The sequence below is a fragment of the Misgurnus anguillicaudatus genome, chromosome 2 (assembly GCF_027580225.2).
Source record: "Misgurnus anguillicaudatus chromosome 2, ASM2758022v2, whole genome shotgun sequence".
Lineage (NCBI taxonomy): Eukaryota > Metazoa > Chordata > Actinopteri > Cypriniformes > Cobitidae > Misgurnus > Misgurnus anguillicaudatus.
Window position 1 is genome coordinate 33,715,172 of NC_073338.2, and position 14,483 is coordinate 33,729,654.

The window sequence follows — 14,483 nt, forward strand, 5'->3', positions numbered from 1 at the left end:
TGAGAAAACCTACAACAAACTTGTAGGTGGGCTGATCTGGGCACAGGCTAGCGGAGGGTTAAATGTAACACAGACCTTTAACACAGGGTCAAGCGATTTGTGCTTTTGGTCTTTTTCCCTCACTGTCAGAATCAACTGTTAGCTAGAATTGAAAACATTTTTTACACAGCAAGGATAGTTAATACAAATAGGCATGGGTCGGTTACCGGTTTCAAGGTATACAGAGGTTTTAAACAGTCAAGGTTTCAAAACCACTCAAATATTCTGTGATACCATCTCCAAAGTATGAGCTGTGTTTATACAAAATTCATCAATCATGTGATTGATTTGATGTTTACATTTAATATATATTACGAAAATATTACATATTTTTTAAAAGCATATTATAATTTAAAGGCATTTGAAAATAACACATTTTAGTGTTGCAATGGCAATAACGCAACACCGTGAAACCATGGTAGTTTTGCTAAAGGTTATCATACCGAATCTTATACCGGCCCATGCCTAGTTACAAAGTGTTACAACTATGCCATCAACAGCAATAATGAAATAAAAGCAATGTATTTTCCTTTATTCAAAATGATATCTGTAATTGCATTATCTGGGGAATTTTTTTGTTATTTTTATCATAATATTGTTACCCTTCGTCAAATATCTATCATAGTGCATGTAATGATCCATAATAAAAGGATGGTTATATAATGAATTGATGGATGTGTGGATATCTGTTATAGAAAGATGCTCAAACAATATCCACGCTTATAGTATATAAATACAATAGTATTGAATTATTTGTGTTTGAATCAAATTTTCTAGCAAATGTGTTACAACTAACCTTCTGTCTGTTACAATTAACCCCACCTATGGAGTATGTAATAACGTTTCCACTTCTGTAACTTTCATTGTATTTGTACGAGAATAGTAGGTTCTAGAAACAAACTTTAAGTTTTCCTTTGTAGGAGAGATGTACATGTAATCTGTGTAAAGATATAGTTAATTTAACTCAAATATGTTTATTAAAGATTTAGCCAAATCAAAAATAGGTTGTGCCCCGCTGTCCTGATTTGTAATTTTTTTGAAAGTTGTCAAACAAGACATACTAGTGCCATCTTGTGGCCTTCATGATTTACAACAGGTTAAAAATGGCCTAATCATGCTTTAAATTAAAAGACAAAATGTTAATTTCTTCTCATGTGTAATAAATGACTCTAACTACTAAAGTCATAGAGTCAATGTAAGTAAAATTTCATTTAACATAAACTCTTATGTATCATATTGTAAACCAGCGTGACCTGATTTGGCCTTCTTTACAGTAACCATGGTGACAGCAGCATGCAACATTATTAACAGGTCATTAGAGGAGGCAATGTCACTAATAAGGTTTTTAATAGTGATCGGCTAGTACAATCTCTAATGCTTCATTAAATGAGTGTTTGGTCTGGAACATTTAAAAATGGGTTCATTAGAGCTGCCTTCCCAGTCATTTAAAACACTTTAATTATGCAGGGGTATTGAAAATTTAAAAATTATTTTATTAAGGCTAAGTGTAATGTTCAATATTTAAAAAAAAAAAGTTCAATTCCAGTTTAATGACAGAGGCAATTATAGGATTAATAGGAATAATTCGTCTTAATATGAAAATTTTCACATAATTCATATACTGTCATGCTATCTCAGATGAAGATGACTTTGTTTGTTTGTTTTTAGTTACACTAATAATGGTGTTGTGTTGTCTTCTTATACAGGGCTTAACATCCATACATGTGTACTCTCCAGTGGGTTAATATATGTTTATTAGAGAAAACCATTACCCTAAATATTTGAACACATAAGGATCATTAAAGCAGCACTAAATATTTTTATTTTCTCTATTAAATATATCAATTCGCTTCAAAATAAATACATTAACCCACTGGAGTCAGTTGGATTACTTAAATGATGAATGGATGTGCTCTGGAGCTTTGCCATATTGAAACCCATATAACATAATATATATTAAAATGCCATGTTAAGTATATATTAAATATACAAGTTATTCATATGTGTTTTCATCTGATGAAAGGACATTTTCATTATGCATTTGGCAGGCGCTTTTATCCAAAGCGACTTACAGTGCATTAAAAGGTTATAATTTTTTATCATTATTTGTGTTCCCTGTGTTCAAACCCATAATCGTTTGTGCTGCTAATGCAATGATCTTTAACTGAGCTATACAAAAGGAGTACAAAAGGAATTATATACATTTGGGATGATAAGAGGGTTAGTAAATTATTATAATATATTACTTTTGCCCATTTGTGAAATTTTCTACTGATTATCTTTTATTCTAATACATATCTTCCATGCAAAGCCAAGGTGTTTATGGGTGCCACTTTCAACTGGGTTCAGCAAGGTTATCGCATGACCTCAGTCTATAATGAAATAATTCCTTTTTAAGTATTTCTCAAGGCCTGCAATCTTTTTAATCAAATAATTTATGGGTATTTTGTCAATCCTTCAATGTTTAAAGAAGCAGCATAAGCAAAACTGCACTTTCTAGTGATAGATTTGATGTAACACAAACTCATACTGAATAGGCTAATTTACAACAGTATATTCACAACAATTTCTCAAGAAAAAGTGATGTTCAGAACCATTTACTGTAGGTAAAATGACTGCTCTACTTGCCTTTTTATTAGCGCCTCTGTAGGGGACATAAGATTTATGGTTTCCTTGGTGATCTCCACTTTGCGGACACTTCCGAAAAAGTCTGTGATGAGGACGCTTCCCGGATCCCTTTGAAACAGGTCAGTACGGTGGCCCGGAGTAGACACGCACTTACTTGGTGGGCACACCTTAAACTGAAATGCAAACACATCACTGTCAGTCAAAATTATAACAGAAACGCAATAAAAAAGATACGTGTTTAATTGTGGGTTGCCAAAAAATATGAACATATTTGTTCCAGAGCTTCCATAAAGAATACAAAATCCTTTTAATTTTAATAACATCTGTCTAAAGCATTGCTTGGACATGGTACACTATTAATGTGTGGTCTTAAAATGTGGAATTTTAGTTAGTGGAATATGGAATTCTAAAAAGTTAAAAAATCACTTTTGTAACACCTTTAAGTGAAACAATTTTTCAACTTTAAGTAAAACATTTAAGTTGATAAAGCTTAAAATTTTTAAGGTGTTAACAATAAAAGTATTTTTTTTAAAGTTTTAAGTTTAAACTTAAAATTAGAAAAGTGTTACCACAACTGTAGTGGTAACTAGATCCAATTTTGAGTTTTTACAGTGTAAGGAGAAATGGGAAAATTGGCTTTGGGGATGAAACGTTGACTTTACAAAAAACAGTACCTACAAAAAATATCACTGATTAAACTGACTGTTCATGGTGTTTTTAAAATGTCAACTTTCATGTAAATATAAAAGTTTTTAAATGTTAATTAGTTAAAAGTTAATAAAATATTTTCCATTAAATTTCACACCCATTTTAACATTTATATTGCTGTGATTGTGAAGGTTTAGGCCATTATCAAAACATCTAAATTTAGAAATATGTCCTTTTTAATCCACTCTAAGCTCTAAAATAATCCGTTTTAGCTAAACCTCAGGATTAAATATTGGAAGACCCGACCATGTCCACCTGGAACTGTGCATTTTTAAGTCAACATGAAATGGCTTTTGCAAACCAATTTACCTCTGAAATGAGTGAAACAGAATATTCAATTTGAAAGAAATGTTCCACTTTATCCACCAGGAATTGATTGAAACATAAAACATGGCCATTTCATACCGATATAGAACGTGGTGAAGATAAAAAAATTGCATCGTAGGACTCAGATCTTATTTATTTCAGCCTCAACCTGCTGTGAACCGAGATGGCGATCGGTTGGTACATTAAGATTGAAAGTACAGTAAAGCATTCAATATATCCCAATGGTGAGACTTTACAACAAGCATTTATTAAATAATGGATAATGTATAGGCCGCCACTGTTATCAGAGAAATAAGCCCCGACAGTGTGATCAGGACACTTGTATCACACCAAATGGGCTTATTTCACAACCATCTCCATGTATATTTTCACGCTTTTATTACACAGCTTTTTACCTCAGTAACCTAAGGAAAATTAAATATTGATTAGAAATATTTATTAGCTCAAATGCAGGCCATTTTAAGGTAAGACAATACGTTCAAATGTCACACACTGCAAAAAATTACTTTCTAACTTAGTATTTTTGTCTTTTCAGTAGAAATATCTTAAGATTCTTAAGTTAAGATGCATTTTCTTGATGAGAAAAATGACCTAAAAAAATAAGTTTCGTTTTTAGACAAAAAATATACAATTTAAGTGAATTTGTGCTTAAAACAAGCAAAAATATCTGCCAATGGGGTTAAAAAATTTAGCTTGAATCCTATTTCGAGATTTTTTTTCCTACCCTATTGGCAGATATTTTTGCTTGTTTTAAGCACAAATTCACTAAAATTGTATATTTTTTGTTTAAAAACTATACTGTAAAAAATAGCTGTAATTATGCAGCTGGTTGCCAGTAACTTACTGTAGAAGATAAAGACTGAAAATGGTTCATGTTCATTTAACTTTGAACAAACTGCTGACAGTAAAAAACATAAATGTAAAATCTACAGTAAGTTACTGGGAACCAGCTGCCAGTAATACTGTAATTTCTACAGAAATGTTTTACAGTGTAGATTTATTTTTTAAGTCATTTTGCTCATCAAGAAAATACATCTTGATTACGGAATGTTTAGATATTTCTAAAAATATAGAAAGTCATTTTTTGCAGTGCAAACACACTATTTGGTTTGTTCATTTGTAAATATAACGTCATATATGTTATTAAAAGACATATTTATATTTAATGTGTGTAAATAAAAGCGGTGGTTGAGCTGATAATAACAAACCTTCTAATGTCACGACTGGCCAATCAGAATCAAGCATTTCAACGAACCATGTAATAATCTTCGTTAATATTGGGTAATACAATTGTTCCATATTTGTTTGTGGTATTTTACTGTTTATTTACTAATGATAACCATTTTTTAATTTTGAAAGGAAAATGCTAAAATAACATTTACTAACAATAATAAATGGCCAAATTAGGACAAAAGTGAGCATTAAATAGCATGTTTGCCTTGGTATTTTAACAACTGTGTTCTGTTTCAAAACATTAATCGTGCATATAGGAAAAATAAGTCTAGCTTTAAATTAAAAATTGCTATGCAGCGTTTCAATTCCATGATTTACACTTTAGTCTAATCAAATATCAACACTGCACCATTTAAAGTAAATCCACTCACTAACAAAAAAGGCAATTTATTATTAAATCCCCTTGACATCAGTTTATGTTTTATAATGCATTTTACCAAGCATTCAAATCAGTTACTTTAAAAAGCTCAGTAAAAGGAAAATTGGAAGCAAGAGGAGAAATTTTCTTAAGTGCATACTTGACGCATGCCAAGCAATTTCAGAATGAGGAGAAATGTAACCTTTGGCTAAAATAGTATTAGATTTCAGCAAAACTAACACTCGCTGACCGCCAAAATGACATGCAATCATAGAGTGAGTGGTATCATTAAAGAGAGAGATCAAGAGGCCGTTTCCTATTCAAGATTAAAACCTCTCCCACAGGAAATCCATAATATCACTGCTAATCCCTGAAAATGGAGACAGAGGACTGTGCTGGGACCAAAAAGCAACAGAAATAAAGGAGCTTTTGTTGAACCCGTTTGATCTGGAAAGCACTATACCGAGTGTAGAGGATGTGGTGGGCAGAGAAGATCAAAATGGACGGTGGTGGGACTCCAACCAGTCAGATGAATAGAAGAGAAACTGCAGCTCAGTCAAGCCATCAGAGAAAGGTCTGCCTCCTGACTGTTTCAAAGCTGTTTGACCTACACCAATAATAGCCACTCTGTTTAAAGTGGCACGTTAAGAGACCTGCAGTCCTTTCATCTGCATTGATGGGACGTCTTTGTGACCTCAACTTACTAGTCTAAATCATCCCAGCATTGGGGGTGCATTTACTGTAAACAGTATCAGTCCATGCATTTACTAGCAATCAAACCAGGGACCTGGTATACCTATTAGCATTACTCATTACATTATTTAATCTGGAAAATCAATTTGATTTCCTCCACACTGTGAGAGAGGTTTTGTTAGTTTGGTATGGGGGGACAATTCCCTGGTTGCCTTGAGATTTTAGGTTGATTTGGCTTGGAGGTACTAATTGGCGCAGGGAGACATCATTAGGTTGAGCCAATAAATATTTTTTTACAGTGCATGTACCGGTACTCATTTCTTTTATCTATTATCTAAAATTGCCATGCATTTGTTATTTCTTGATTTTTTTGTCATTTTTATTATTTGTTTTCCATGTAAAGCTGCTTTGTTGTAACAATGAACAATAGTGAAAACCACTATATAAATACAACTACAGGAGCATAACAGAACAAATCCTAATTTTGCATTTACTTTACAGTCCTTATGAATATACAGACTTGCAAATACTTACCAGGTCATTCATGTTGGCCTGACTAGCAGGGTGAACTTCCTCCAGAAACTCCAGTAAGTAGAAGGTGTACTTGTCCATCAAGTGAACCCCTATAGCCAAGTCTGGCTGGTGCTGTATAGACAAAAAGATCAGCGATGTCAAACGTATGCACTGCCTTAATCCATGTAAAACAAATTTCTAGAACTTACTAAGCATGAATGGGTAAAACACAAGGACACCTGAATGAAGAGGTTGCACTGGGTAAAATTATTGTACAATGTCCTGTAAACAAAACTTTTAATGTGGCTGAATGATGCAAGAGAATTAACATTTTGCATTTTAATTTTTAAATCAAATTTGAAACTGTTAACATTAGTTAATGCACCTCACACTAACATCAATTACTGTCATGTTACAGAAATTTGTATTTCATATTATTCAGTACACATAAACAAATAATTCAGGGTATGTTTTGGTCAAAGTAATAGCATTAATACAGTATGAATATTCAAATCAAATACGTGTACAATTCGATGTACAAACCTTATTAAAGGTAGAAAAGTGATTTAGTTAAAGGACAAGTTCGGTATTTTACACTAAAAGCCCTGTTTTCAGATTGTTTATGGTGAAATAGAACAGTTTTGACTGAAATTTCGACATATGCGGCTGCCCCAAGAATTTTCGGGTGTTTGTGTTTCACCTTCCACCTCTACAATGGGTTGATAGGTGCACTGGAACAGTCCTTCCTAAAATGCATTAAACTTTTGTTTACAAAGACGTGAAACTCACCGAGTGGTCAGGGGTGTTCACTGATATGCTCACACAAAAATCGCTGCAAAAGATGCTTTTCAACAGGTGTTTTAGGATTCGTTGTTAACTTGTGGACCTATTTTTCCAAACGCCTCACACCCGTACATTCTTCCGCTGAGAGCTTGAATAATAGACACTCCAGCTAGGTGGTGGCGCTAATCCGCCTTTGCCAATTGCAAGAATACAAACAAAGTTCCCGGCGCGGAGTAAGACCGTACCTCACAGCAAATCTAATACAAGTCAATGGAGTTGGACAAAAACTACGATAAAACCTGTTGGAATGCGTCTTTTGAAGCGATTTTTGTGTGAGCATATCAGTGAACACCCCTGACCACTCGGTGAGTTTCATGTCTTTGTAAACGAAAGTTTAATGCATTTTAGGAAGGATTGTTCCAGTGCACCTATCAACCCATTGTAGAGGTGGGAGGTGAAATACAAACGACCGAAAATTCGCGGGGCATAATGTCGAAATTTCAGTCAAAACCGTTCTATTTCATCATAAACAATCTGAAAACAGGGCTTTAAGTGTAAAATACCGAACTTGTCCTTTAAGAGCAGTGAGAGATTTTCTCTCAATGCTGTTTAATAAACACGAGTGACAGACAGAAGCAAAATTAGATAACTTCCCCTTTAAGACCAAAGTCCGGACTCCGGATCGAATATACTGTTACACATGCGTTTTTTCTCTTTTAGCTGTTTACTTTCTCTTAAGACCCAATGGTCGTGTTTATGAGGATACTTGCAAAAGCCGGGAATTTTGACGCATTCGTGTATTTAAGGCTACAGCGGCAAAAATACTCACAAGCTTAATAAGAAGCGGATACGCGGCTTGCACGCTACTCTCAAACAGAAACAGCGCGCACTAGTGATGCAACAATACACTTAGTTCACGGTTTAAAACAATTTTCGGTTCTTGTTCACGGTTTTCGGTTCGGTTTTGGTTCTGATGCCTTGTATATTAAAGTGTTTTTTAATTTTTTTATGCTTAGGTAACAGGAACAGTGAGAGGTTAAGAAGCAAAATAAACTGTATTTAATTGCAGTTTTCTTTATTTTATGTAAATGCAAAAATCATCTTAGATATTTCTAGTGTATTGATACAATAATATAAGATATAATTAAATAAAGACATATAAAAATTATATCCTATTCAAACTGGGGAACATGTGAATTCATTACATTACATAAATTGGCCATTTTATATACCTGTACTTAGTAAATTAAACTTTACATTGTAAATGAAGGCTATACATTACTGCACTAATGTTAAATCCAACATCATGCTGTCTGTGTAGAAACCAAAAATGCGTTTCTCAATCAAGATTACAGGTGGGATTTATTTTAGCATCATGCGCTTTCTTTTCTTGAGTTGAACTTTTTCAACTTGCGTGGAAGACATGTTTGAGGCAAATAACGCGCGTTTGCATCAATAACAAGCCCAATTTGCGTCATTCGCATTGCCCCACGCGAATTTGCATCTTTACATTGATGTTGTATGTAATCTACACGCGCAAATAATTAATCCACACCCCAGATTTAAAAGACAGTCTTTCTGCTGCCTTTTGTTGTCGTTCTTCTGTTGGGTGTGCGTGCACGCAAATGAAATCTGACACCAGCATTGCAAGCAGAGTTAAAGCAGCAAGTGCACAGTGACTGCATATCAACTCGCTGTGGCGTTTATAAGAGTGCAGATCACGCGAATGCGCACATTAACAAAAGTGCAGGGAATATAAAACTGACAGATTTGGATGGATAAACCGAAAAACCGCAATTCACATGCACGTATTGGACAGTGGGGGTCGAACCGAACGGTTCAATAATGTATTGAGAATTGTGGCATCCCTAGCGCGCACATATATACTGTTGTTTGTGTTTCAACGGCTGAAAATCACTTTATTTAAAAATGTTGTGCTTAAATACGTGTACAAATGTTAAGCTTTTGTGACCACGCGCACAGCAACGTGACGTAGGCGCGTAACCTCGAATGAGAAAATAATATGAGTTAAGTGTGTGCGCTGAATTATTTTGTGCCACCATACTTACTCATGTAACTACTCAAGTAACAATCTTTAAAAGGGAAAACATGGAAGTGTTTGGTGGCTTCTAAATTCATCCCTGTTTGGATCCTAAGGAATGAATGGAGCTAGGCTAAATGCTAACACATTCACAACGAGCTGTACAAAGATTAAGTGTACGCATTGAAAAAAGGTAGGTATGTATTAATTTGTTTAAGATAACGTAAGAACATAGTAAAATATTGAAAAACTGTGGTGTTTTCCTTTAAACAAGATTTATTCACAGTGAGTCATATGCCAAAATTTTACCACTTTCAGGTAAAATATTCAGATAAAAATTAAATTGGATTAAATGAAATTGTTTGCCAAGCAAGCAATTTAAAAATCCTTTTATAAAAACAAGATTTTAGATAAGCTTATGAATGATGTTTGGATTAATTACTGAAGTTCAACACTTACTGTAGGGTTAAGCATTTAAAACAAACCCTAATCGGAAAGTTTTAGAAATATCAACACATTAATACCTCGCAACAGTTTTACCTTTAATTACTTAAAATGTTGCATAATTTGTAAGTCACTTTGGATAAAATCGTGTGCTAAATAAATATATAATAAAAATTTTGTCCTAGATTTGTTGTTAGGAGGACTATTTCACACCCAAAAATGTAATACATGGTATCCTACAGCTTTATGGTATAACCTGTAGAGATAGATAACAGATGTGCAGGAGATCAAGTACGTAAGGTTAGACTTACAGAGAGGGAGTCCTCTCCAACCTGGCTGCTGGCCAGGGCCATGATGTTGGGTGAGTAAAACCTCTCATACATGGACGCTCCCTGGCAGGTGTCTATAATGAACAGCAACTCGTTGTACCTGTAGCAAAGGAAGTTTGGATTAAGCAGCAGTTGAATCTGTCAATGTAAGATAATTTTTCTTGTTTAAAAGTACAATCGCTGTAATTAAAGCCGATCCTGGTGTGTAATGAGAGGCAGTTCTGGCTGTCTCAGGGCTGTCTGAGATGCAATTACTACACAAACCAATATAGTACTCCTCTGCGAGTTGTTGCCACAGTAACCAGGAACCTGGCTCACATTAATTCCTCATTCACAAAAATATATATTTAGCCCATTTTTTACACACACAGAGAGAGAGAGAGAGAGAGAGAGAGAGACATAAAGCCAAGATGTAAAGAGAGCAATGGTGTACAAAAGGGGCTTCACTAATTTATTGGATCAAACCTGCAATTACCACAATGACAGCAGAAAACCTCCTGTGCAGCCGTGGATGAAGAAAGCTGCTGTACAGGCACAGAGGAAATTGTCATTGTGCCTTACACCAGCCTATCACAATATTTACACAGTGCTGGATCTAAACATGCTATTAGAGCATTTATAACACATTATTTATATATAAAGCTGGTGTGGAGGTTCAGCCCAGTACATTAAACTGTGTTTAATGGAGTGCGAGTGTCACGTATACTAGTCTACACATAAAATTCATACAAATTTTATTCATCTGTGAAAATGAGCTTGTTGGTCATTGTTTGTGTCATAAACGTCTATGGGAAAAATTAATAGGCTTTTAAGCGAGGGAACCAGTGTCCTGCTAACTTCCAGGTTGGCCTACGGAAACAATTAGGTTTGTGTTGTGTCGATGATAACACATTGACTAACTCAACAGATATAAAAAGCGCCATTAATATCTAAAATATAATGTTATTGTGAGATGTGATGTTCAATACTGGCATACTGTATGATGTCTAATACAGCTCTTTCTAATGTGAAATAAAAGTTTATTGCAGAACTCTCGAGCATGAAAACACAAATGCTCTGACATTAAAGCCTCTTCAGACATAAACCGCCTCGCAGGGAGTTAGACAGCAGCATATGACCAGACGAGCTTATATTTGCGCACAATGTCCAGTTACCTCCTCTTCTGCCACATCTGTTCAAAAGCATCAGCCAGCTCAGTGTTGCTAATCTCTTCAGAATCCTGGAACTTCAGAAAGCCGTTTCCACCATGACCTGTGAAAGCACATTCACAGATAAAGATATGAATGAATCAGTCAAAAATCAGACAGAGTTCTGTAGAAATGCAGTGATCTCACCTGTCAGATAGATGAGAATATTGCTGCGGTCGTCTGACAGCAGCCTTTTGGACCGAGGGGTGCTGGGGGGGAGTCGCCCTGTAAGGACTCGAAGGAAGTTCTCAACTGTGACCTAAAAAAAAAAGAGAAATGTCAAATGTTCAATACATCTGACCCGTCTAACTAAGGTAGGCAGGTGAAGAGGGTAGTTAAAGGAATATTCCATTTTCTTAAAAGAAAAATCCAGATAATTTACTCACCACCATGTCATCCAAAATGTTGATGTCTTTCTTTGTTCAGTCGAGAAGAAATTATGTTTTTTGAGGAAAACATTGCAGGATTTTTCTAATTTTTAATGGACTTTAATAGAGCCCAACATTTAATACTTAACTCTCAACACGTAACAGTTTTTTAACGGAGTTTCAAAGGTCTATAAACGATCCCAAACGAGGCATTAGGGTCTTATCTAGCGAAATGATTGTCATTTTTGACAAGAAAAATAAAAAGTATGCTCTTTTAGACCACAACTTTTTGTCTAAGTCCGGTCCAGCGCGACCTAACGTAAATGCGTAGTGACGTAGGGAGGTCACGTGTTACATATATAAAACGCACATTTGCAGACCATTGTAAACAATAAACTGACACAAAGACATTAATTAGTATCATTTGACATACAACAACGTCGGAACGGTCCTCTTTCTCAACACTTGTAAACACTGGGGCGGAGTTTTGCGTTAGTCCTCTGTGACCTCTTGACGTATTGCGTGGGGTCACGCTGGCGCATCACGACCGGATCTAGACGAGAAGTTGTGGTTTAAAAGTGCATATTTTTTCTTGTCAAAAATGACAATCGTTTCGCTAGATAAGACCCTTATGCCTCGTTTGGGATCGTTTATAGACCTTTGAAACTCCGCTGAAAAAAACCGTTAAGCGTTGAGTCAAGTACCAAATGCTGGGCTCCATTAAAGTCCACCAAAACTAGAAAAATCCTGCAATGTTTTCCTCAAAAAACACAATTTCTTCTCGACTGAACAAAGAAAGACATCAACATTTTGGATGACATGGTGGTGAGTAAATAATCTGAATTTTTCTTTTAAGAAAATTGAATATTCCTTTAATAGTGATCAAATACTTTTAATATACAGTAAATCACTTTCGTAATTTTTAACACAATCTAAGCCTGCTGCTCATATACTGTACTACAGCTAACTGCTAGGGCAGTTTAAATAATTGTTTAAAAAAATGATGTCCCTTATTTATTTTACATTATTATTAAAAGTATAGTTCACCAAAAAATGAAAATGTCATAATTTCCTAATGTTGTTTAAAACTGTATGAGTTTCTTTTCTCTGTTGACCGCAAACGATGATATTTTGATGAATGATGTTAGCACACATTTGATGGTACCCACTGACTTCAATAGTATTTGTTTTTCCTACTATGGAAGTGAATGGGTACCGTCAACTGTGTGCTTTCCATCTTTTATTAAAATATCTTCTTTTGTGTTAATCAGAATAAAGAAACTAATACAGGTTAAAGAACAACATGGGGTGAATACATTTTTTGGGGGAGAGAACTATCCTCTTAAACATTACATCTCCATACAAATCCACCTGAGACAATTTTTGACAAAGTTTACTGCAAAACATTAATCTTGTTTCACAATGCTAAAAACACTTGCATTCAGTTGTTATCTACTGTAGAATGCCAATATTATATAACTGAAAAAAGATTTAGGACTACACATTTTTACTTAAACTGCAGTGTGTGGATGGAATCATAATATTGTTAAAAGTTTAGGTCAGTGATAGGCTTATATTTAATGATATAGAAACAAATGAAAGTTTGGTTCTAAAACACAATAAACGCCTTTTTTAATTAGTTACTACAAAAATCAGTATTGTATCGCAAAATCCGATATACGCCGTGTTATTCTGTCATCCATTTCCCAAAACGCGATAAACGCCAGTCCTCCTTCTCTGCCGAATGCATAAATCCGCTCAACAAATCATGGGAAAATTTCGGCTGTTTCTTGTTCTCACAGGAAAGTATCAAGCTTCTGTCATGGTAACACATTGACCCCAGGGGATCTTATGAAAACCTTTCCATTATTTTACTCGAAGTCAACAAAAATCAAGCAGGACCAAAACATTTTACAGCTGATCGCTGTCAAAAAAGTTCAGCGATGACGTCCCAAGGATGACAACTGCAATGACAGTCAGTGTTCTTAATATGACAAAGTAAGTGTTTTGATTAATGCCATTAATGTTTATTTTTATAAATGAATATAACATGGCAAATATGAATGCACATTTATTACTAGATTTATTGCATTTTGCAGAAAAAAATTATCAGTTTTTATGGATTTGAATTTTTTATGTTATTATAACCTAAAGATGCTATGTGAAAGTTTGTAACAGAAAATAGTGGTTTTCATCTTGTCACTTTCTTGGTATAGAAAACAAATTTTTACTGAAATTAGTCAAAATGGATTTATTGCGCTTTGGAACCAAACTCTTCAAATATACTTATTTAATGCAGGGCTCAACATAAAGGACTGCCCGATGGCCCGGGGCAAGCTTGAAAGACGTTCGGGCCAGTAAAAAGTATTGTCACTTGCCCGATCGGGCCAGTCCTTCATCCTAAGTCACTAAAATATTTTCATCAATGTATATTATTTTACATCTTGGAAGTAGACATTTACTTGGGTAAAACATGACGCACATATTTTGCACAGTTTGCTATCAGTTTACAGGTAAAGCAGAAAAGTTGGGAGCCTTTTTTCGTTGGAACATGTCTGTTGTATAAATACAATTAAATTCGACTTTTGAATTATCCTTTTTAAATATGTGACACTGACATTTTTTAATTGGGGCCACTGGTTTAAAAAAATATTTGTGTTGAGCCCTGTAATGATTTATTTATCTTCACAGTAATGCAATGTCTGTACATGATCTATAGATGGACACTTTTCTCAGCAAATAATTTATACTGTATGTGATTAATTTTTTATTATTTAAATTAAGTCACCAGCGTATTATGTAATAAACTGGTTTATTAACTTCAAGCTGAGG

At 34.6% G+C, this 14,483-nt stretch overlaps 1 protein-coding gene across 1 annotated transcript in view; it reads right to left on the bottom strand.

Annotated features, from left to right (window-relative positions):
• The window catches only part of pigk (phosphatidylinositol glycan anchor biosynthesis, class K), a 49,293-nt gene that overhangs the window by 27,256 nt on the left and 7,554 nt on the right, over positions 1-14,483 (bottom strand). Inside the window, exons 5-9 of the mRNA XM_055202802.2 lie at positions 11,431-11,542; positions 11,251-11,347; positions 10,079-10,196; positions 6,521-6,631; positions 2,668-2,840 (exon numbers count right to left, since the gene is read on the bottom strand). Coding sequence (XP_055058777.2) covers positions 2,668-2,840; positions 6,521-6,631; positions 10,079-10,196; positions 11,251-11,347; positions 11,431-11,542 — 611 coding nt within the window. The remainder of the gene's footprint in view (positions 1-2,667; positions 2,841-6,520; positions 6,632-10,078; positions 10,197-11,250; positions 11,348-11,430; positions 11,543-14,483) is intronic.